The 22,121-nt window shown below is 36.3% G+C and overlaps 1 protein-coding gene and 1 long non-coding RNA gene across 2 annotated transcripts; one reads left to right on the top strand and one right to left on the bottom strand.

Moving 5' to 3' along the window:
- The first annotated feature begins 10 nt into the window (after positions 1-10).
- On the top strand, positions 11-19,856 carry KRIT1 (KRIT1 ankyrin repeat containing). The gene is made up of 17 exons (XM_059843163.1): positions 11-323; positions 986-1,107; positions 1,406-1,565; positions 2,334-2,426; positions 3,362-3,491; positions 5,569-5,812; positions 6,098-6,213; positions 6,640-6,783; positions 7,909-8,065; positions 8,332-8,439; positions 10,087-10,243; positions 12,364-12,515; positions 13,203-13,369; positions 15,238-15,325; positions 17,031-17,237; positions 17,544-17,660; positions 18,121-19,856. Exons 2-17 carry the CDS (start codon positions 1,006-1,008, stop codon positions 18,187-18,189), a joined length of 2,211 nt encoding a protein of 736 aa, XP_059699146.1. The 5' UTR covers positions 11-323; positions 986-1,005; the 3' UTR covers positions 18,190-19,856.
- On the bottom strand, positions 18,581-22,067 carry LOC132325635 (uncharacterized). The gene is made up of 2 exons (XR_009485994.1): positions 20,572-22,067; positions 18,581-20,236 (listed from the first exon to the last, which is right to left on the bottom strand). It is a non-coding gene; the product is annotated as an uncharacterized LOC132325635 (long non-coding RNA).
- Positions 22,068-22,121: the final 54 nt, after the last annotated feature.

The following is a 22,121-nucleotide window of genomic DNA, read 5'->3' as shown; positions in this document are numbered from 1 at the left end:
ATCTTTTCAGGTAGTCTTGATCCCAGGAAAAATACTGGACTAAGGGCATAAGAATCTGAAGACCTCTGTTTCTTCTAGAAGAGGTGGAGAAGCTAGAACACTAACATTTAAAATATGTGGAGGAATTAACCTGCAAAAAGCATGTGCTTACTGATGCTATGGAATGAAAGGGTGTTCATGTGCAGATGAAGAAAATGATCAGCTGGAAGGTGGAAGTGGTCAGACATAACCTTCTTTCTGGAGATTTTGCTTTAGGAGGTTTTCCGTATAATTTCCATACAATTTTGTGATTTTAGGAATTGACACCTTAGTTTAACAGAAGGGTAAGCAAAGCTTTTTCTTAAATGCTTCTATTCATTTTTTTCTAGAAAATAAAGATGTATTCCTTTCAGAAACTTGATTTGAATGAATTGTGCACCCGTTTGCAGCCCCACTGAAGTAAAACTAAGTAAATGAATCCATATTATAGATTATTTTTATCAGCTTTGTTACTTGGCTGTAGGCAAGACTCTGTTCTACTTTGTGGAGGGAGATGAAAAGCAGGTATTTTCTTGAAATCCATCCAGAACTCATAGAAGTGCAATACTTGTTACAGCACAATTTATGAATCACAGTGCTTGTCACTTTGAAATGGTTTTCTTTTTCAATTTCACATCTTTTCCAGAGTTCAAAATTTCTTTGGCCTTTTGTCTGGTTTGCAAAATGGGGAAGATCGTTACAAAGTGAAAAAAAAAATACATTGCTTTTATTTTAAAGATGGGTTAGAGAACAAGCTTATTTGTATCCAATCTATATGACGTCCTATTTTCCCCTTTCATGAAAAGGAAGCAGAATTGTATCAGCCATTGGCATTTCTCCAGCTAAAAAACAATAAATGAATAATGCAAAGCATGAGTGGATATGAGCACTGCATCCTGAAGTTTGGTGTGCTGTTGGATGTTTTTTTCAGCTGAACCTTTTCTTCCTGTTTATTCATTATTTCCAGTGATAAAGTAAGAAGGAGAGATGGGAAACCCAGAAAACATTGGAGATGCATATGTTGCTGTGATTCGTCCAAAAAATACTGCTAGCCTCAATTCTCGGGAATATCGAGCTAAATCCTATGAAGTAAAACTATTTCTTTTCTTTATGTATTAGTTATTTGGTTTTTTAAATGGTATAGTAAATAAGTAATAATATAACAGAAGAGAATGTAGCCTTGTCTTTTACTCTTTAGTCTGCTGCAGAGGTCATTCTGACTTTACCTTTTGCTCCTCAACATTTAGTACTTCTTGAATTTTGTTACTACTTTTACAGTAGCAATAATAATAATAGTAATAGTAATAGTAATAATAATAATTTTTTTAAAGTTCCAGGCTTCTCTCAGCTGTGCTTAAACTTGTTTGGTTTCATTATTGTTTGAAAGATTTTGCTCCTTGAAGTTCCCATTGAAGGCCAAAAGAAAAAAAGAAAGAAAGTTTTGTTAGAAACTAAACTTCAAGGAGGCACTGAGATAACCCAGAGCATTTTGGATTATGTGTTGGAAGCCACCAAACCAATTTCACCAGCCAATCAGGGTATTAAAGGTAAAACAATTTTAATCTAATACACTATTGACAGCACTAAAAAAATGTTTTTTAAATTGGCATGGCAAAGTTATGCAAAAGCATGAAATTAGTATAAAGAAAGATGGAATTTGATGAGTACATTTTTTTCCCTTCTTGTTACATCTAGCAAAAAACATCACACTTGTGCTGACAAATTTGTTTTAGCCAGCCTATTACATTTCTAGGTTGGTATAAAGTATAATGACTAAAGGACTTCTGGTCTTTTCTGTGGACTTCATCTCTGTTGTTTACATGGTAAAATGTTTCAGGTGGCAATAGCTGCAGCTGAGTGGGCTTTACAAAGCTAATAATGCAGCAAACATAGAGTAATAGAATTAATACACATAGAGGAATACCTTCTACAAGCAAATACTCTGTTCCTTGGATAGTTTGGAGAGTTTTAATTTGACTCACTCAGATGGCCCAAGCATTAATTATGCCCAGCTTAGTTTGTACACTGCTAAAATATGCAGCTGAGGTTGGAAAAGTTATAAAGGGCTACAGATGTATAATTTTTTCATGTTAATAGGTATATACATGTTTATGTTCTTTAGTTTTTCACATGTATTTAAATTTTATTAGCTTTCTTTAGATTATAGCTCATAATCATAATTTTTTCTTCCTGGAAAGTAGGAAGATTGAGTCTGGTAAGCTTTCAGATAGCCAACTCTAGATTTTTTCTTTATTTTGATGATTAAATAATTGTTTTGTGGTTTGTCTGTTTTTTGTTTTTAAATAATGTGCTAGGAAAGCGTGTGGTGTTAATGAAGAAGTTTCCTCTAGATGGAGAGAAAGCAGGCCAGGAGGCATCTCTTTACATTGTTCCAACTGTTGTGAAAGGTAACATTGAGCATGATTTGTGAAGCTGAACCCATTTTAGCAGAAGTTCACTTGACGGTTTATTTTTGTATGACTTGTTTAAGTTGTATATATCTATCTTATTGATATATGATTATATTTATAATTATATATATAGGAGCTATTGATATATTTTAATATGATATATGGCTTTTTCTGTATTTAAACATTAAAAGTTGCAGGCAGGTGCAAAACTCTCTGAATATTTTAAACTCTGAAGAAGTTTAAAATCAAGGAAGAAACCTTTGGTTTAATGTATTGCCTTTGTTTTTGTAATGATAGCACACTTCTGGTTTAAGCAGTATTTGTACATTTGGTTATATTTCAAAATACAGGTCTTGTGTAGAATTTGCTGACTGCAAGTCTTAGACATCCTATTCAGTTCAGTATTCTGTACTCAGAGAAGAATAAGTAATAATAAGTAAAAATAATAAATAAACAGATTCTTTAGAGAGCCAAGTAAATGACTTGTCAAGAAAGTATTTCTAAAAATATTGAAGTAAAATGTGTGCTTTTGGGAAAACTTCTTCATTTTTGCCCTACTTATAAGACTTGATAAAATCTATCAAATAGACACCATTGTGGAGTTACCAGTGCCAGTACATACCCCTCCTAGTCCTGAGTCATATTCCTTTTTTTTATGGTAACAAGATGCATTTAACATTTATTCCTCAGATGAACCTGATCACACTGATGGAATAGTGACAGAATATGTACGGATTTTAAGGCTAATCTGTTGGGTTGTGAATTGCTATGTAAAGATTGTATGTAATTGCTGTCAATTATTATTTGGAGAAAATTAAGTCGCTCTAGTCTAAAGTTATGGTCTTAATTAGGGATGTGTAACTACAAAAGATGCAGAAGGGAAAATAAGATTCTTCTCACGGACGTGTCTTCAGAGAATGTTTCTTTTTTAGATAATACGAAATATACATACAGTCCTGGATGCCCTGTGTTCTACTGTTTACAAGACATCATGAGAGTCTGCAGTGAATCCAGCACACACTTTGCTACACTTACTGCAAAAATGTTAATTGCCTTGGATAAGTAAGAGACATCATCAGTAAAAATACATTAAAATGAAAACTTAGATATTTTATATCAAAATATAAATATATATTAAAAAGATCATTTGTCAGTGTAACACATAGTTTTTATAGCATTCTTGTGGTTAAGAAGGAAATCGTCATGGTATTTTCTTCATGTTTATCAGAAATTGAAACCTTGACAACATATTTCTAAAATTCTTTTTGCAAACTCACGAATGGTGTGTTTATCTAAATCAAGTAGCTTTTTGGAAGTTCATCCTCTTAGTGAATGTTTTGTAAAATCATAATGTTTAATCCTCTGTAAATTACATAATTGTCATTTGAGTAAGAGCATTTGCCAGAGTGAAGTAAAAATATCCTGTAATTGTATACCATTAAGATTTGCATTTAAATTAAATCTCCCTGTAGAAAGGGAGTGCATCTTCCCCAGACACACAAATTTATTTGCAGTAGGGAATTAACTTTCAGAAAGGTGATTAGTTGTTTAGCCAGATTTATAGTAGTTTGAATACATGGACAGGTTTTTTGTTGTTTTGGTGGGGTTTTTGTTGTTGTTGTTTTGGGTTTTTTTTGGTTTTTTGGTTTTTTTTTTAACGTACCCTTGACTAAGAAATACCAGACACACTTGTGTATGAACTTATTTGCAGTAATAAAGTTAGCTGAAACCTCTGGCTAATGTAAAAAATCATGCTACAGGCTATTACCTAAAAGGTTCTGTGTGTAGGGTTTTTACAGTTTATTAGTAGAGTTGTTGTATTTCCCTGTATACCATCATACCAGTTAAATTTATTTGCTGCTTGCTGAATGCCTTCAGGCTCTAAGTTCTGCTTAAAAGTGTTTCAAGCCTCACAAGAAGCCTTGGAGGTATAATAGAAAATAGTTTATATTTTTTATTCTCTATGTACATAATCTGAAACAATCCTTCTCAAAGATTCAAACTGCCATAACTAATTTATCTACCAAATGTTTAGAGAAACCGCCTGAAAATACCTTGAAAGGTGTTTATAGCACAATGACTACAATTTTACTGTTCTTTCTGCCAGGACCATGAGTAAGTGAAGAGAATGCTGCTTTTGCAGGACATTATAGCTTGGATTTAGGACTTAAAAATAGGCCTAAGCATATGCACAGAACTGCAGGTTACCTTCTGCCATCCTTACGTGTGCTTCTGGGACAGACAAGATCTAAGTGTTCTGTCAGTGGATGTCCAAAGCATGTACTTACTTCTGTTTCTTCCAGGCTCAATCACTAAACAGAATTTATTGTATTCCAGCAAAGCACATTTTTACCTCAAGCTTGTGAGAAAGCATGTGCAGAAACCTAAATAAAAAACCTGCCTTTAAACCTTTAATGCACCACTTAATATAACACTAAAACAATTTAACAATTTGGTAAAAATATACTTGAGATGAGCAACTTGTCCTGAGCCCTGTGTTATATTGCATATGTGGTGGGAAAAATGCATCAGGTGTACAGTTCTCCTGGTAGCACAGAATAAGAGAGCTCTAAAGTTCTTCAATACTGTCAGTAGGAGTGCACTGAGAAGAGAATAAACTTCAGCACAGCTTTATAAAAAGGCAAGTGGTAGCCTATGTGAAATAGCAGTTTAAAAACTGGACTTTCTGGTTTGCTGCCTTTTCCTGTCTTTCCCTAATGAAACACGTGAGTTGAAAAGCTTAAGTCAGTACAGATATTGAAACTCACTCTTAAAAAAAACTGCTTTAAGTTTCAGAATTTGTTCAGAGTAGTACTGTTAATAAACTGAAAGTAAATGAAGTGTTGGTGTGGTTTTGTGGTTATAACCCGTGTTAGTGTATAATTTCCTTCTCTTTAAGAGTTTGCATCCACACAGAATTGAGCAAATACAACTGTTAAACTGAGTGTGGTTAACAAATTTCACATTCAGGGAGTAATTTAGTCTTATAAAATTGTCTGTGCAAATTATAATTATTTTTTAAAATTCAAATGTGTGATTATCATATATGCAATCCCTGATCAAACAAAATAATGGACAGCATGACCAAAATGATCCTTTTCTACCTGAAAATTAATTACTTGCCCATTCTCTCCTGCAGGTGGTTGGATGAACGGCACACCCAGTCTCACTCCATCCCAGGTTTATTCAGACCATCTCCTCTTGAAAGAATTAAAACAAATGTAATAAACCCTGCCTATGCTATAGAACCTGGTCAGTCAGAGAGCTCATTGCACATGGGTTATACTGCCCTGGAAATAAAGAGTAAAATGCTGGCATTGGAGAAAGCAGATATGTGTATCTATAATCCTTTGTTTGGATCTGACCTTCAGTATACCAATAGGGTAAGAACTATATTTTCATTTTGTATTTGTGAAACATATATACATTTTCTTTTTAGAGTTCATTCATTTACTTGATATGAGTGTGTGCTCATATCATAGTTGTTTATTTAGCAGTAAGTGTGCACTAGTTTTTCAAATTCTCATATTTGATCATAATTCTCTTTCATTATAAAATGTTACTATCATAACTTTGGTTTTAAGAGAATACCTGACCAGAATGGGGGATTGTGTAGCCGAATCTCAGTAAGATATTTTTTCAGTTGTGTTTAAATTATGTCTTCACAGGTTGACAAGGTGGTAATTAATCCATACTTTGGCCTTGGAGCCCCAGACTATTCAAAGATTCAGATTCCTAAAAGAGAAAAGTGGCGACGTAGCATGAGCAGTGTCACAGAGGACAAGTATTATGTTACATTCATTTTTCATTAATGGATAATTTTGTTTTGTTTTATTACAGTAGCACTTGGTAGACTTAAAATGAGATTTCTATTACTTTATGCTTCACTGTAGAAATACATATTTTAAATGAAATTCTATTTGAAATCTTAAAGTGTTGAAACACAACGGTTAAAAGATGAATCAAGAAAGGTGTGAATTATAAATATTAGAGAAGCATTTCTTACTCTAATAAATACAGCTGTGGCTTGATTTCTGCATGACAAAAAACCTATTTGTATGAATACAACACATTTTAGCTGCATGAACTTCTCTTTTACTCTTCATGTAGATCTATGTTTAGTGCTATGTTAGTAACTTTAAAAAAATTGATGTTCTCAATTGCAATATTTCTGAATGGTGTTTTTCCTGCTTCCCCTTTTAATTTGTAGGGAACACCAATGGGTAGATGATTTCCCTCTTCACCGCAGTGCTTGTGAAGGAGACTCTGATTTACTAAGCCACCTTCTGGATAAAAAGTTCTCTGTTAATCAGCTGGATAGTGACCACTGGGCACCAATCCATTATGCATGCTGGTGAGTCAAGCGTAGTTGTGCCAATCAAGTGCATTCTAGCTGTCATGATTCTTTAGTGCTATCATTTATGTAATTTCTCAGCCTCCAAAAGAAGAAATAAAAAAAAAAACAAAAAACCTCTAGACCTTTAATGCTTTCATTATAATATATGCTAGTGTTAACCTTCTGAAGAGAAACATCGCTTCAGGTCTTGCGATTATTTTAATTTGAATGGTTTTTGGGGACACCAGTTGTGAAGATCATGTCATCACATACTTATTGCCTCTTGTATCTCTCCTGACTATTCTAATTCCTGCTGGAGGCACTGGGTCTACTTTAGCATGGTAACTTTCACAGTCTGTGTTGGCTTAAGCCTGTGAGCTGTTTTACAGCACAGCAGTAGCTGAGCTGAGCATGTTTTGGTGCTGGACACACTTTAAGTGGGAAGCTGGACTAGGTGATTTACAGAGGTCAACATGTCTGACTATAACTCTGTGATTTAATCTGTAAGTGCTTGAAAGCTTTTCTCAGTCATAAAAATGCTTTTCTTTTATCTTCATGGAAGCTAGTCTTTGGTACATATAGTGGTCAGTATGTCTGATGATAGGAATAACATGAAAATCAAACTTGATTATAAAAAGCTTACATTCTTACTTGCTTTTTAGTGTTTGGCAGAAAGTTTGTAAATGCTTTACACCTCAAATATACACAAGAGTTACCAGTTATAAGCATGGGGGTTAAGAATCCTCAAGATCCATCTGCATGACAAGCAGAAGCTGAACCGATTCTCACACTGATTATTTTTTTTCCAGACAAAGCTGTCCTCTGTTCTGCCATGACTGAATTGCTGCAACTACCCAAACTTAGCTGGCTTAAATTAAGGTTCTGTTTGTCTATCATGAATCCAATCAATGGTTACTAGACCAATGATTACCAAAGAAGTGTAGAACTGATATTCATTTCTACAAACTTAATTATGTTACATTGTATCTGGTGTAATTTGAAAGCTAAAAACTTTTCAGTGTGGAAAAACCCACACTTTTTCATAAATAGGACCATCTAAAAAAACACTTTTTCATAATTAGGAACATCTAAAAAAATTATTATATATTTGCTGTGTCTGTTCTGATTTAAACATGTCTGCAGGTATGGAAAAGTTGAAGCCACTCGAATGCTGTTGGAGAAAGGGAAATGCAATCCAAATCTTTTGAATGGTCAACTCAGCTCTCCTCTTCATTTTGCTGCTGGAGGTGGGCATGCTGAAATAGTACAAATTCTACTAAATCATCCTGAAATTGACAGAGTAAGTTCTGTTTGTGTATAGAAATAGCAGATTTAGCAACAGTTTCTAGCTTGTATATGAGAAATATTTTGGTGTCAGATCACTGATCTTGTTTAGCAATTACTGAAAAATGGTTAAGTGTTTTTCACTACCTTTGCTTTTCCTATTGTGTATCAATTAAATGTTTGAACTCGGGTGTCAAGAATTTTAATTATCTCAAAAATGTGTAAATATTTGCCTGTCTCCAGTGAAATCAATGTAGAATTGGTGTTTCTATTTGTTTGTAGCACATTACTGATCAACAAGGAAGATCTCCGCTGAATGTCTGTGAAGAGAACAAACAAAATGAGTGGGAAGAAGCTGCAAAACTACTGAAGGAGGCCATAAATAAACCTGTATGAGCTAATTTTCTAAATATTTTAAAGTTTATAGTTAATTTACACTTAATCTTTTAGAAGAGCTAGAGTCATTTCTGGCTGTTACTGGAAATGTTTGTACATTGAAATTGTTAGTGTGAATATTGGCAAACTGGCATTTTGTCTCTTTAAATGTTTCTGCTCTGTTTCATGGCTCAAGAAATACATATAATACATGTAAACATGATGCTCCAATTTATTTGTAGGAGCATCACATTAGCTACTGATTTTATGTCCTTTTTTTGATTATGCAACCATCAGCTATCTTTATGCATTCTTATCTTATATGTTGATAAGCAGGAGCATTCACCTGGCGAAATGTAGGCTTCTATGAAATAGGCTTTTCATCAGTTAAAGCCTCAGTGCAGGCTTCCTTGGCAGCCACTGGAGTTTTAGCTAGGATAGGAAACAAAATTTACAATGCAATTTCTCTTATCCTGAAGAAGATTTAAAATTAGTCAAATGATATAAACCCACTTGTTTCTTTTCTTTGACTTCAGATGCAACCTATATCCCTGTAAGTAGGTGGTACTAAACCTGTCAGTTTTTCAAGATGTTTTAAATTATCTTCATTTCACTCTGCATGAATGATTTCCATAATAATTAAGGAAGGAACTGACCTTCATTTTAAGGATCTTATTGTGCAGTAGATGATGTGATGGTGTCTCTAATGACTCTAAAGACTAATGGACATGTTTTAAGTAGATTTCAGAGTGTAATGCGTGATGTTATGTTGTCACTTACTACTATTTAATTATATTAATATATTAACTCCCCCTATAAACTACTGCAGTAGGAATGACAGTGACTACTGTAGCAAAAATAGACTGATGTTTTCCATTCCAACCTCATTTTCAATCAGCTGTCATTTTCCAAGCCATCCATCTTTTTTTTCCATAAATTTTTAGGAACTCAGTTCTTGATGACTTAGTAGATTTGAGGAAGAGAAATAACAAATTCCTGAAATGTTTTTATTCAAGCAGCTGAAATATCTAATCTGTTACAGAAATGAAAACAAGACACTTCATTGATTTATGACTTCTGCATGTATGCTTTAAGCACCTGATTTATGTTTATGTATGTCTTTCAGGAGACATACTGTGGGCTCACATGCAATTCAGTGACAGCTATGGGAGTTCTGAAGGGGAAAATGATTTATTATTTATAAGATTTATTTCAATTCTGTTACAGGAGCACTATAAGATTTAGTGAGATTGTATTCTTGTAGTGGGTTCTGAGTAAAGACTGGTGCTTCCCTCTAAAAATAAGGTTTTTTTTAGTATAGGCTGGAAAAATTCATAACCTGCTGGTAGTAGCAAAGTGAACATTTTGGGATATGCATAGACAGCTGAGCCCAGATCCCTCAGGGAACTTTTAAATACCTGCTTGCCTTGGAGTTAAACAGAAGTCCTCAGAATACCATAATGATCTTTCTTGGAGATATGGTTGTAAAAAACACAGTATAAGAACTTGCACAGAACATGAAACAAGCAATTTGGGTAAATAATAACTACGTAGGAGTTGTGCAATGTTCTTTTTCTCAGCATTATAGATGTTGCTGATAAAAACACAAACAGAAAGGATTTTAATAAATTGTTGGTGTAATATATTCCTGGTTTTATGTAGTATGAGAAGGCACGGATTTATCGTATGGATGGGTCATATCGCTCTGTGGAGCTGAAACACGGAAACAACACAACTGTCCAGCAGATCATGGAGGGCATGCGCCTGTCTCAAGAAACTCAGCAGTACTTCACTATCTGGATCTGTTCTGAGAACCTCAGTAAGTAAAAGGGACAATGGCTATACTTGAGGGTGTATCACAGTTTATTTCTGTTTGCCTTTAGGAAAAAGTAATGCTGTCTTAGGAGACATGCTCTCTGACAAGCTTCACAGCCTCATGTCTCCAAACTGCTTTCAGAGCTGTGGGGAGATTCTCTGTTTTAGCTTTTACTTTGGGTACCCTCAATAGGTCTGACTGTATCACTCTGGCACCTATAATGTATTTCATCCAGGAAGATGAGGCTGAGCCAGGTTGCCTTTCTGTTACAGGGCACCTTCCTGTCATTGGCCTTACTAGTTGCTTATCCTGGATTTATCCATATTTTTCTTCCCAGACTATTTGAGTTTGGATGCGTGTAGTTGTTTTTACGAATGTTTAGTCTTTTTAAGATGATTAATGTTTTTTCATTCGGTCCTTTAATCATATGAATTTTTCTGTGTTTTGTACCAAAATAATTTTTTATAAACAAGTTTTCAAATGTATTTGATAGGAGAGAATTCTGATGTAAAATGTCATGTTTATATTTATGGTATTTTTCGGTATTTCTGATGTAAATATAAAAGATATTATAGTTTTTATTTGAGATATATACTAGAAGATAAGTAGAAGCCCAAGAGTCAACAAGTGTGGTTGGGTATTTTCAGATAATGTGGTCAACAGTACTTCTGCAACATGATAGCTATGGGACACCTTGTGGATTACAAAGCTCAGTTGTGGTCTGGTAGGATACTGTGTTGAGAATGTCATTAACACAGAAGCCTTGCATTTAAAATTTTATTTACTGTTGCCTATGCTCCACTACAGTACTATTGTTACTTTTTTTTTTAAAGTAGCTCTAATTATTGCAGGAAATCTTTTCTTTATTTTTCTTTAATCTTTTTCTTCCGGTGTCATACCATTGGCCTTTTTACTTTGCTGTATTGCCACATGACTACTGTAACCCTCAGCTAAACATAGATGTTAATGTGAAGAAAAGGAAGTGTTTGAGGGTTAAAGTCTTGCTGCTTTTGCCTTTTCTAAATATGTATGTATTGTTTCCTAGAATCATTGAGGTATTACCCTTGCATTTGAGGGGAAGAGCTCACTGATAAATTGTTTGTGTAACAGCAAGTAATTCTCTAGATATTTAGCCTAGATTTGAAAATGAGCTCCTGATTTATGGCTTCAAGCAACTAATGCACAAGTTTCATTATAAAGTATGTTGCAGTTTGTATACAGCTGTAAGGACAGTAGGTTTCTTGCTTGTAGAACAGATGATGCTTTTCTGTGTTTGAATGTAAGATGGATAAGTTGAATGAACAGATTGTTCCCAGTGAAAGATGTTGTGCTATAATGTATCCATTTACGCTTTTCACATGATGGGAAATGCCACGGTGTGAAAGCCAAAGCAGTGAGGTTGAGGCAGATAGAGCCTCCTAGAACCTCACTCCTAGGAAATGGCAAATGATAACCCAAGGACAGGCAGGGTGAGTGAGTAAGCACAAGCTACAGACTCTAGTACATAATAGGACTGTAGCTGAAAGCTCTGTATTACTTTCTCAGCTCTCATATACACAAGAGAATGTGAAACATTGATTGACTTTAGCCTGTTAAGAATCAGGAGATTTTACAGATTAAAAAGAAGAATGGCTTCTGAAAAGAAGAATGTCTCTTCTGAAAAGTTTATGGGTTTTGTATATATACAAAAAAGGCAAATACATTTAGAAGATAAATTATATCTGTATTTTTCTGTCAGAAATAAGATTATTGGACTTTATATTTCTCTATATTTCTCTACAATAATAGAAACAAGAGTCTCCCATGTTTTATTATTGTGTTTTTAAGGCCAGTCTTGGTACTCCATTAAATTTTTAAATAGCACTTCACTCCTGAGAAACTGAAAATAACAAAGTTTCACCACTATTGCATTTAGTGAATTGTTGCTAAGAGTTTTATCAATAAATCCATATTTTCAAAATCTTTTCTATATAGCAGTTTAGAAAACATAGGAAAATGTTTGTTAATGAGTCCTCAATTTGAGGTACTCTGGGTTTGGTGCAGAATTTAATCATTTATGTGTGTGTGTGTATGTGCTGGGTTATTCAGTTTTTTTATTTGGAAACAAACCTGTTATTTTTCAGGTCTCCAGCTGAAGCCATATCACAAGCCTTTGCAGCATATTCGAGACTGGCCTGAAATATTCACTGAACTGACAAACTTGGATCCTCAAAGGGAAACTTCACAGCTTTTCCTGAGAAGGGATGTGAGACTTCCACTGGAAATAGAAAAAAAGGTCAGCACTTGGAAGTGAATGAAATTATGGTCAGACTCAGAACACTTGGACCGTCAACACTCAGTGTTTATAGTGACTGTAGTAATTTCCAAACTTTTTAAACCTGACATCTTTTCTGTAATGGTTTGAGTCTTCACATTCTTCCCTTCCTTTTCTGTAAAGTTTGAATCTTCATATTCTTGCCTTCCTCTCTCTTGCCTTCTTATCATCTTTTTGTTCTCTTTCTCTTTCTCACCCTCTCTGTTGGGTTTATCCAATGTCTCCATGTGTCAGTCTCTGTCTGTCATACAGCTGAAAACAACATGCCTGATTTTATTCCTTGTGCTGTTGTTTTTCAGTTAAATTGCCGTTGTTTTTTATTTTATTGGTTAATTTCAATGGGATTATGCAAACATATTACTGAAAATAAATTTATGGGGGAAGAAATCTGCAGATACCAATATTTCTGTGAACTTTTTGATTGGTTATGGTGTGCTAGTTGCCTTTCATTTGTGTGTTAGATCAATGAAGTGTTGAAGTAAGTCAATGAAAAACAATGCTTCTATTACAAAGCACCACTACAATGTACACTTCAGTCAGGATCACACCTTTGTTTTCTGTCTCTGAATCAGTGGGAAATGCCGTTCATAGTTTCTAAGCTTACTTTCCTTTTTACAAAGAAATAATATTATTTAAATATTTTTACAGATTGAGGATCCCTTGGCTATTCTTATACTTTTTGATGAGGCCAGATATAATTTACTGAAAGGTTTTTATACATCCCCTGATGCAAAGCTGATTACACTGGCAAGTCTGCTTCTACAAATAGTCTATGGAAATTATGAGAGCAAGAAACATAAACAGGGCTTTCTAAAGTAAGTATGTGTTTAAAATTTAAAATTATGGGTTAGATTAAGTATTTTTAGATAGTACTTCCTATGGAACCCTCAAACTTTAGGTATGATATATTTGCTGGTATTCTTCATCACTGAGCTATAGTTCAGAGTAATCATGTAACCGTTATAGCATTAATGGAAGTTGGGCACTGTGTGTGAAAATGTATTAATCTTTATTGCAGTCCTAGACAGAGGGGTGGAGGTTCTGTAGTGTGTAAAATCTGTTCTGTGATACAGTAATACCAAAATAAACTACAATATTTATTGAAGGGTTCTGACAGGACTGAGGCCTTGAGCAATGTTGAAGAAACATCTTACTATGGCAGTTGGACCAATGTCTGGGATTGATTTTCCCTCTTTGGACAGACCATGCAGCGATATTGTGTCTCTTCTGTCATTTGTAGGAGAAATGCTGTACTAAATTAGTCAAACCCATAGCACCAGTAGGGCTCAGCCAGATGGTATTTTTCTCTCCCCTTCTCTCTGCATGCCAGCAGAACAGTAGCTGAGCTATTTTGGGATGGCTTGTTCTTCCCACATACATTTCTGCAGCAGTATCTGAGCCCATGAGGATTCCAGTTCTCTGCTGTGTACACCTTCACCCCCTGCCATCTCCACCTCACTTCATTCATTCAAGAGCAGCTGTGCTGTTCTGGAATGCTGCTATGCTTCTCATCTTCCCTTATTCACAGCATTAGCTGAGCTGCCTTGGCCTGATGGGTTTTTGCATATATTGTCCTGCAGTTGCATAGCCAGTCAATGGAGCATAAGGGGAACAGGATTTAGGTGGGACTGCCCTCCTGTAAGAGTGTGCAGTTCAGTATGGCTGAGTTTTGTATTAAACTACTCCCTGCTGGCTCCCAGCAGCTGCAGCGTGGTGTTCCTCTCCACACTGAGGCCTGTCAGCCCTGTGGTTCCAAGTTCATCCTGCTCTGGGGGAGTGTTTGGCTCTACAGACAGGACTGCCTGCAAAGATAGTTCGGGCTAGATAAAAAGCCATTTGGACATGCTTTCCATCCACATTCACATAATTCTTCATATAGATGAGGAGTTTCATAATCTGTTTTTCTTTTTGTAGTAGACGTAAATGTTCATTAAAAGACTGGTAATTCTGAAAACATATCCCTAGTTGTTTGTATGAGAGTATCCTTGACCTTAAAGATCTGATGCACTGTCCTGTGTAGGGTTTTTGCTTGGCAGATCATATATACTGCCAAATACAGTTTAAATAGGTTACATCACTAGGTCTTGACACTGTCTTAACTGTACATAAAAGCAAACTAGTAAAGGCTTGCATTCTTCCTTTTAGTTTTTTTTTTTTTTTGTTTGTTTGTTTCCTGAATTTTGTTTTTTTTTAAAAAAAGGCAGTTGAGGTAAGTAGCTTCTCTTTGGTGTCATGTAATGTATAACTTCAACGTGGAAGTTAATTGGGCTGAGTCCTTGGTAGTGCTGACTGCAGGAGTGGAAGGAAGATATCTACAGTCTGTCATATTTTCTGAGTATGTGATATGCTGATGTAAAGGGCATTTTGTATATAATTTTGGCTTCCAACCTGGAATTCACCAAACTGCTCTCTAGCCAAGTATGAGTTGTGTGTTCTGCTGGCATTTCCTCTCCATGCCATGTCCATGATGTTTGACACGGAGTGTATAATGTAAAGGTGGATCTTCATTAACTGAGAATTGCAGTGTATCTTAGGAAACCATCTCATCTGATGAGGCAAGATGGAGTAGGAGCTGACTGTCTAGCTCAGTATTTGACTTGAAGGTACACTGTGGCAGACATTGTTCTTTTTTCTTACTTTGTTTAGTGAAGAAAGACTTTGTTCCTCTTTGTTTTTCTCTTAGTGAAGAAAATCTTAAATCTATCGTTCCAATAACTAAACTAAAAAGCAAAGCTCCTCATTGGACAAACAGGATACTTCATGAATACAAGGTAAGATAAATAAGCAGGTAGCAGACAATCCCGTTCTTTAACATTTTTGACTGTTTGGTTGTCAATTAATGAACAGAAATACTGGTATAAAAAGCTAAAAATGTGTATGCTCTGAATTTTTGGGATGGGTTGTTAGAATATATTTCTTGTACAGTTACAGATCTCTTTGTTAGAAGTAAATATGTTTGCTATCTGTTCATTTACTTTCAATGTTAGCTCTGTATTGGGCACAATTCCAATTCGGGCATAGGTATGAAAAAATCTTCTCTGATTTAAATTTATGTGTCCACTTGTAGCAATAGATCCCCAAAGTCCTTTTTGTCAGTGTAACTTGTATCTTAAGGACCTGGTAGTGCTGCTGATGTACACACACACACACACACACGCACATACACACACACAGAGACCCCTTTGTTTAGAGCAGTTAATTGAGCAAAAATTTTAATTTTTTTGGACTTGGGCTGCTTGTGTAAAAATGCATCTAACTGAGGGCTGTGGGTCCCAAATGAGGTCAGATTAAATTTGTGGTCTTCACAAGTAATTGTGGAAAAAGTGAGGTGTGTCAGAAGGAGAACTGTACCAGCTGATGGTGGTAGCTGGCTAAAGGCAGCTGCCAGGAAACATTGCAGGGGCACCTAGTGAATGTTTTCAAACCTTGCTTCTTATTTTGAGAAGAGATTACTCAGTCATAAACTTTCTTTTGGTGCTCACCCCTTTTTTGTCAGAAAATAGCAGATCATTCCTATTCTTTCTAATAGAGATGAAGGAGGGGGTGATGGTGGTCTAAGACTATGGTGTAGCAAAGTCATCTACTCTGTCATCAAATCATATGTAAGAATGAGCATAGCTTTCTTGACTTCTGCTTTTGAGACATTATTTTGGGGTGTGGGGTACGGGGAGAAGGGGAAAGAAGTTGCAATCCTTTGTTCTGAAGATTTTACATGTTAGAAATGGCTGTGTAGAATTCAGGCAAGCTGTAAGGCAGGGTATGGATCCAGAGAGGCTGATCCTGTCTACCACATCCACAGTCATGGCCCCCTAACTGATGAAGATTTGTGTTCTCCCTCCTGTCTGTGCCTTCTGATCTTGTCCATGGCCCAAACAATTTTTTATTTGTTAGAGTGGTTGTTATCATTCTGGTTTGAGGAGCACTCCTGCAATAGTTTGTTCTGACTGCTGCACTCTACTGAAGAGGAAGGAACAGAAGCCTGTCTCATTCTGAATGAAGGCTCCACAAATGAAAAGAGATCTGCACCTCTCTTGCTTAGAAAAGAAAAAACAATCCATGTTTTTGGAAGGAGGTATTTGCTCATCTTACCATGTCTCACTGGATTGGACTCCTTAAAAGAAGGAAGAATACTTAGTTTTAAGGATTGTGATGCATTTGGTGTTAGATGGGTGCATAGCTGCTTATCCTGAGTCCCAGTTACTTCTGGGAGAGGCAAAGCTGTGGGGCCCTTCAGAGGTTGTGTGTCTGTGCTCAGATTTCCAAGGCTCTTATAGGTGTCTGGGTTTTGCCTCAGGCTCTGCTTGCACTTGAGCCTTTCCATGGCTCTAAGGTTTAATTTAGCTGTAGGAAGATGGTTGATAGGAAGGCACTTTGGAAATAAGCATTTAGTAGGGATTGTGCTGAACAGTGAATTTTCTTCAATCAATCACAACTTGTGGAAGGACTTGTTGATTGCCATTGTTTCTTTATTTTTAGAATCTCAGCACCAGTGAAGGTGTCAGTAAGGAGATGCATCACCTTCAGCGCATGTTCTTGCAGAATTGCTGGGAAATTCCTACTTACGGAGCAGCTTTTTTCACAGGACAGATATTCACCAAAGCAAGTTCAAGTAGCCATAAAGTCATCAAAGTGTACGTAGGAGTAAATGTAAAAGGGCTGCACCTCCTCAACATGGAAACAAAGGTCAGCTTAAGTGAACTGCCAGTGTTAACTATAAAATTTCATTCTCTTCTCCTAAAGTCTTTGTACTAGAAGTGATTTCCCATCCAACTGTTTAGTTAAAACTGACTGAAAATTTCCAAGATTTTAAGATCTTTATAAGTCACTAGCAAAGTCTTGTATTTTTTCACTTTACTACTTTACGAACTACAACTGTGTTGTGGAATATAGTGGTTTAAGTCTGAATCTTGTCTTTGTGAATGAAGGGAAGTTCAGTTTGCAGGTATGGAGGATATTTTTTGAGTGACAGTTTCCTACATTTGGTCATAGGCTTTACTCCTCAGCCTAAAGTATGGTTGCTTTATGTGGCAGTTGGGAGATGGAGATACGTGCTTTCAAATCCACAGTCTGGAGAACAAAATGAGCTTTATTGTACATACCAAACAGGTAAGCACTATCATTTTACATCCTTTATGAAAAATTATTTCTTTCCTAAATTAGATACACAAGCCTCTTTTCTCTTGAGATTAACCATCCTTGCACAATATAAAAGAAGCCTAAGCCAAGCCCCTACAAAAATTATTTTAAAACTTTATTATTAATATTTCAGAATGTTTGCTTGTTTTCTTAGCATGTGACGCCTTCAGAATTCAAAATACATAAAATGCATCTATAATCATTAGGAAAAACCTTTTGTTTAATTGAAACTGTTTCTTGCATATGCCCAATCCCTCATTCTCTTAGATTAATTCCAAATATAATGAGATTCAGAGAGCTGGAGCCACTAACTTTGTGATCAAAAGTAATGGAGTTTGAGATTGGATAAAGCTGAGAATTGCTTTTGTCATGTACTTGATTGTCATAGTTCTGAAATGCTGATAGAATTTAATTGCATCCCCTTACATAGGCAGGACTTGTTGTAAAACTCCTGATGAAATTAAATGGCCAGCTAATGCCACCTGAAAGAAACGAGTGATGGAAATGAACAATAGTTACGAGATGGCATCTGATGGCTGAGCAAAAAACAACTTGTTCCTCCTCGTAACAGGACTTCCATGTATATGAATTTTACACAATAGAAAAGTCAATTTGTACAGTTTTTTAACTTTGTACAGAAGCTGCATGGTTTATTTTTTTAAAAAAACTATACAACATATCTATTATTTTTATAAGTATTTTTGTGTTTCATATATTAACTATTGTAGGGCTTGAGCTTAACCAATAAAGCTGATGAAATCTAAATGGTTTACCAAGTTTGACGAGCATGAATCCAGTAAAGATGTTGTTCCCAGAGAAATATGGGACTACCAGTGCCATTAAGCAAGTCTCAGTTAACCTATTTACTTTTTGTGTCATTGTGTGGAACATCAAGGAGGTGGTATTTGTTGCAGTATTTTGTAGACACCCTCTATTTTTACGATACTGTTGATAAATATGCTTAAAAGACCAGTTAGACCTTTGAGCAACTACTTTTGATAAACTTGTTTTTTATTTCGTTTCTGACAAACATTTTAGCTTGCTTTATTTATACTCTTAACTTTCTCATACTTTGTATTCATATTTATTCTAAAATACTGCATGAGGATGCCAAAAGGGAAATACTTTTACTCATTCAGAAGCCATATTGAATGTTTAGCATGCTTGTTTTGTAAAATGGATTTTTACTTTTGCTGTGCAATATAAAATGTATGTATGGAGGAGAGGGAGACAGGGATTTACAGATGAATCTTACTCAGAGGACTTCAGAAAGTTTTATAAATCCTACCCTGGATTGCGACACATATGCAGTAACAAAAGCTTATACAGGAGGTACTAAGTTATTTCTCTTAAATTAATTTTCTTACTAATTAATTCAGTTTCTTCAGCTAAAGGCAGTGCAGGATGCAGGAATGAAGATGACAAGGAAGTCAGAACAGTTTGTAAGCATTCTGCCTGCTCTTTTTAGAGTCAGGGCTGGGGCTCCACAAGTTGGGTCCCAAGTGTAAGGTGGGATTCTATGCAGTCTGAAACATATCCTTGTATGTTAAAATAGAATCTATAACACAGATCTTTGACGTTTCTGGTTGTATTTCAGGGTTTTAAGTGCACTTGACTATTTCTTCCGTGTAAACTGCATGCTAAAAATAGTGTGCAATATTTTGTAAAAAAAAGCTTTTTTAAAAAATAAAAATTAGCACTTGCCTCTAAGTTTTCAAATAAAAGCTAAAGTGAATGTGAAGAACTGTGCTGTTGTATAGTAACTTTACTCATACCTTACTAGTAACTGCAGTTTAAGAAATTAAAGTAGTAAGCTGTTAAAAACATGAACAGGAGACTTGTATTTTGTATTCTTCTTAGCAAACTGTAATTTTCTACTTAAACTTCACAGGCTTAAATAACAGTAAATTTTCATGGATTGTTATGCTTTATTTAAGGTAAATAATGAAACAGTCAGGTCCTTCATCATGCATCCCTGCTATCACTTGGCACTGGTATCAGAAATACATTTCTCTACATAGCACTTTCTTAGAAAACTAGAGGAAAATGTTAGGAATGTGTGTCAGTTGCCTATATAACTACACTATCAATATGCCTTATTGCTGTATAGTCCTTTCTGCTAAATTCTTATTTATTACTACCTAATAAATTGTTTGCAACAAGTCATACTTGGTGTTTCTATTTTTGTAACCAGCATCAGTTGTGCCATCAAATGTTACACCAAGCAGGTGTTATTACCAAAGAGCAGTAGTTTGCAATAGGCTGATCTTTGTAAGGTATGTAAGAAGAGCATGAGAGAGGACCAGAGGAAGAGTCCCATCATGACTCTAAATTAAGGTAGTGCACCTTGGAAACTGCTCAAGAATTTACCATGTAAACTGGAAACTGTTCATTTTGGCAGGACAGAGGTTTGTAGATGTTGCACATCAGTGGAGCCACTGAGCAGCAAGAGCCCAACTCTGCAGTCCCAGAGGCTTCTGGCACCTGGGTACACAGGAACATGCACTGCCCTGCTGGGGCAAGGCAAGTGTGTGCCCTCCTTTCACCTGGAAACAGGGAAATAAAAAACGGGAACAGAGAGAAATCCAACACCACTGAGACAGACCATTAGTAACAGCCCTCATCTCACTACCAAAAAAACCCCAATGAAAATGAGCTGCAAGATGGGCAAAGCTGACACTTGTGCCTTTGTAAACATGAGATGCCCAGCTCACCACCTACAGTCCATCTAACAAGCGCTTCTTAAAAAGCAAGAACCTGTACAGCTGCCAAAAGCAAAGATTTGAGTAGAACACTCAGCCAGGCCCGGTAAGACAGAAGAGTAACTGAGAACTTAAAACTGTGAAAAACAGGCAGGATTTTACCAAGTGGAATAACTGACCTCAGTGAGCAGCTTGTTCAAGAGGGAAGCCTTTGGTTCTGGGGTGATGTCCTGCTGCTGCTGCTTGGTGCAGGGAACAATTGCTCCAGGGAGGTGAGAGTTTCCCAACTATTGTCAGCTTACAGCTGGATGCAGTTTGAAGCTGGGCTGTTGACTGACAAAAGAGATACAGGTTCGAGAGAAACAACATACATGGTTTGCAAAAGCTCTCCTTTACCTTAGTTGTTAATACAATAGGGTAAAGATATAAAAATAATGTACTAATTTGCTATTCTATATAAATTGAAATATAATTAGTAATTACATAAAAAATAAGTAAAACCTATATTCATATATAGGTAATTCATCTGGAAGTCCTCTCCCTTGGAAGAAATAGACTGACACTATTTCACCAAAAATGTCCTTACTTCATAAATTGACAGAGCAGGATGTCAATAACAACCAGTGATTGCTCTCATGTCCCCCAAAAGAATTGTCAGGGCTTGTAAATACGAAGGAACACTTTCTCAATCACTACAGCACTGCTGAATTTCCTTTGGCCCTGAAATTCAGAGCTTGCAGTCAACAAATTGAAAACTTTACTAGATCCCATAGCTGACATGAAGTTTGAAGATACTCAACATTGATTCCATGCATATCTCAGCATTCACCAGCATTCTCTGCTACCTCCACTCATCTATTAATACTCAGCACATGTGAGACCTTGATACAGGGTTTACCACAGGATATTACACATTAAAAAAACACATACAAGAATATTAATTCAGTAACAAGCTTGTTTTTGTCTGTGCACCTTTTCCAGTTGACAAAACTAAAAGTATTCAGAACGGATGACAGCAAATAGTTTATTTCAGATGAAGGAGGGAAATTATGAGAATTTAGGTTTCCGAACTTTGCAAAAATTTATTTAAAAGCATTACAGATAATCTTTGCAACCATACCCAGTTGAAACGTCTCGTTGTATGTAATTCCTGCTAGTATTCCCAGATTTACACATTTAAACTTTAGAAGCTGACTGGACTCACTGGACGAGCAAACCCTGCCTCAAAAAGACCTACTCAAACCAGAATTTTCCGGAAATGCCTAAAGATACACTCCCGTTGAACTGAAAAATTGTATGTGGACAACAAGCTGATCTCAGCTGCGATGAGCTCTGTGATGAGCTCTGTTTCCAAATGCAGCTTTGTGCACTATTTGATCTTAAATCCTCAGATCTTAGTGGAAACTCAATTCAAAAACAATACCCGGGTTTTCTGACATTAAACATTCGGCGCATCCGGAATTAAACACAAATAAGCCATCCTCGTTCTCCGGGTGCTGTGCAGTTTTACAAAGGAGCGGGGGCGCCGGCAGTGATGCCCGAGGGACGGCTCACCGCCATCAGCTTCATTTCCCGGAGGAGAACCGCGCTGTCCGGGAGTTGGAGGACACAGAGCGTTTCGAACACCCAGGCGCTGAGCGCCGCGGGGCCGCGGACGCGGGGGCCGAGCCCTGAGGCGGCCGGGCCGGGCCCGCCCCGTGCCCGCCGCCCGCCAATGGCGCGGGCCGCA

This window comes from Haemorhous mexicanus, chromosome 1, assembly GCF_027477595.1.
Source record: "Haemorhous mexicanus isolate bHaeMex1 chromosome 1, bHaeMex1.pri, whole genome shotgun sequence".
Lineage (NCBI taxonomy): Eukaryota > Metazoa > Chordata > Aves > Passeriformes > Fringillidae > Haemorhous > Haemorhous mexicanus.
Note: the sequence above shows the minus strand (reverse complement) of the source record. Positions and strands in the feature narration are given on the sequence as shown.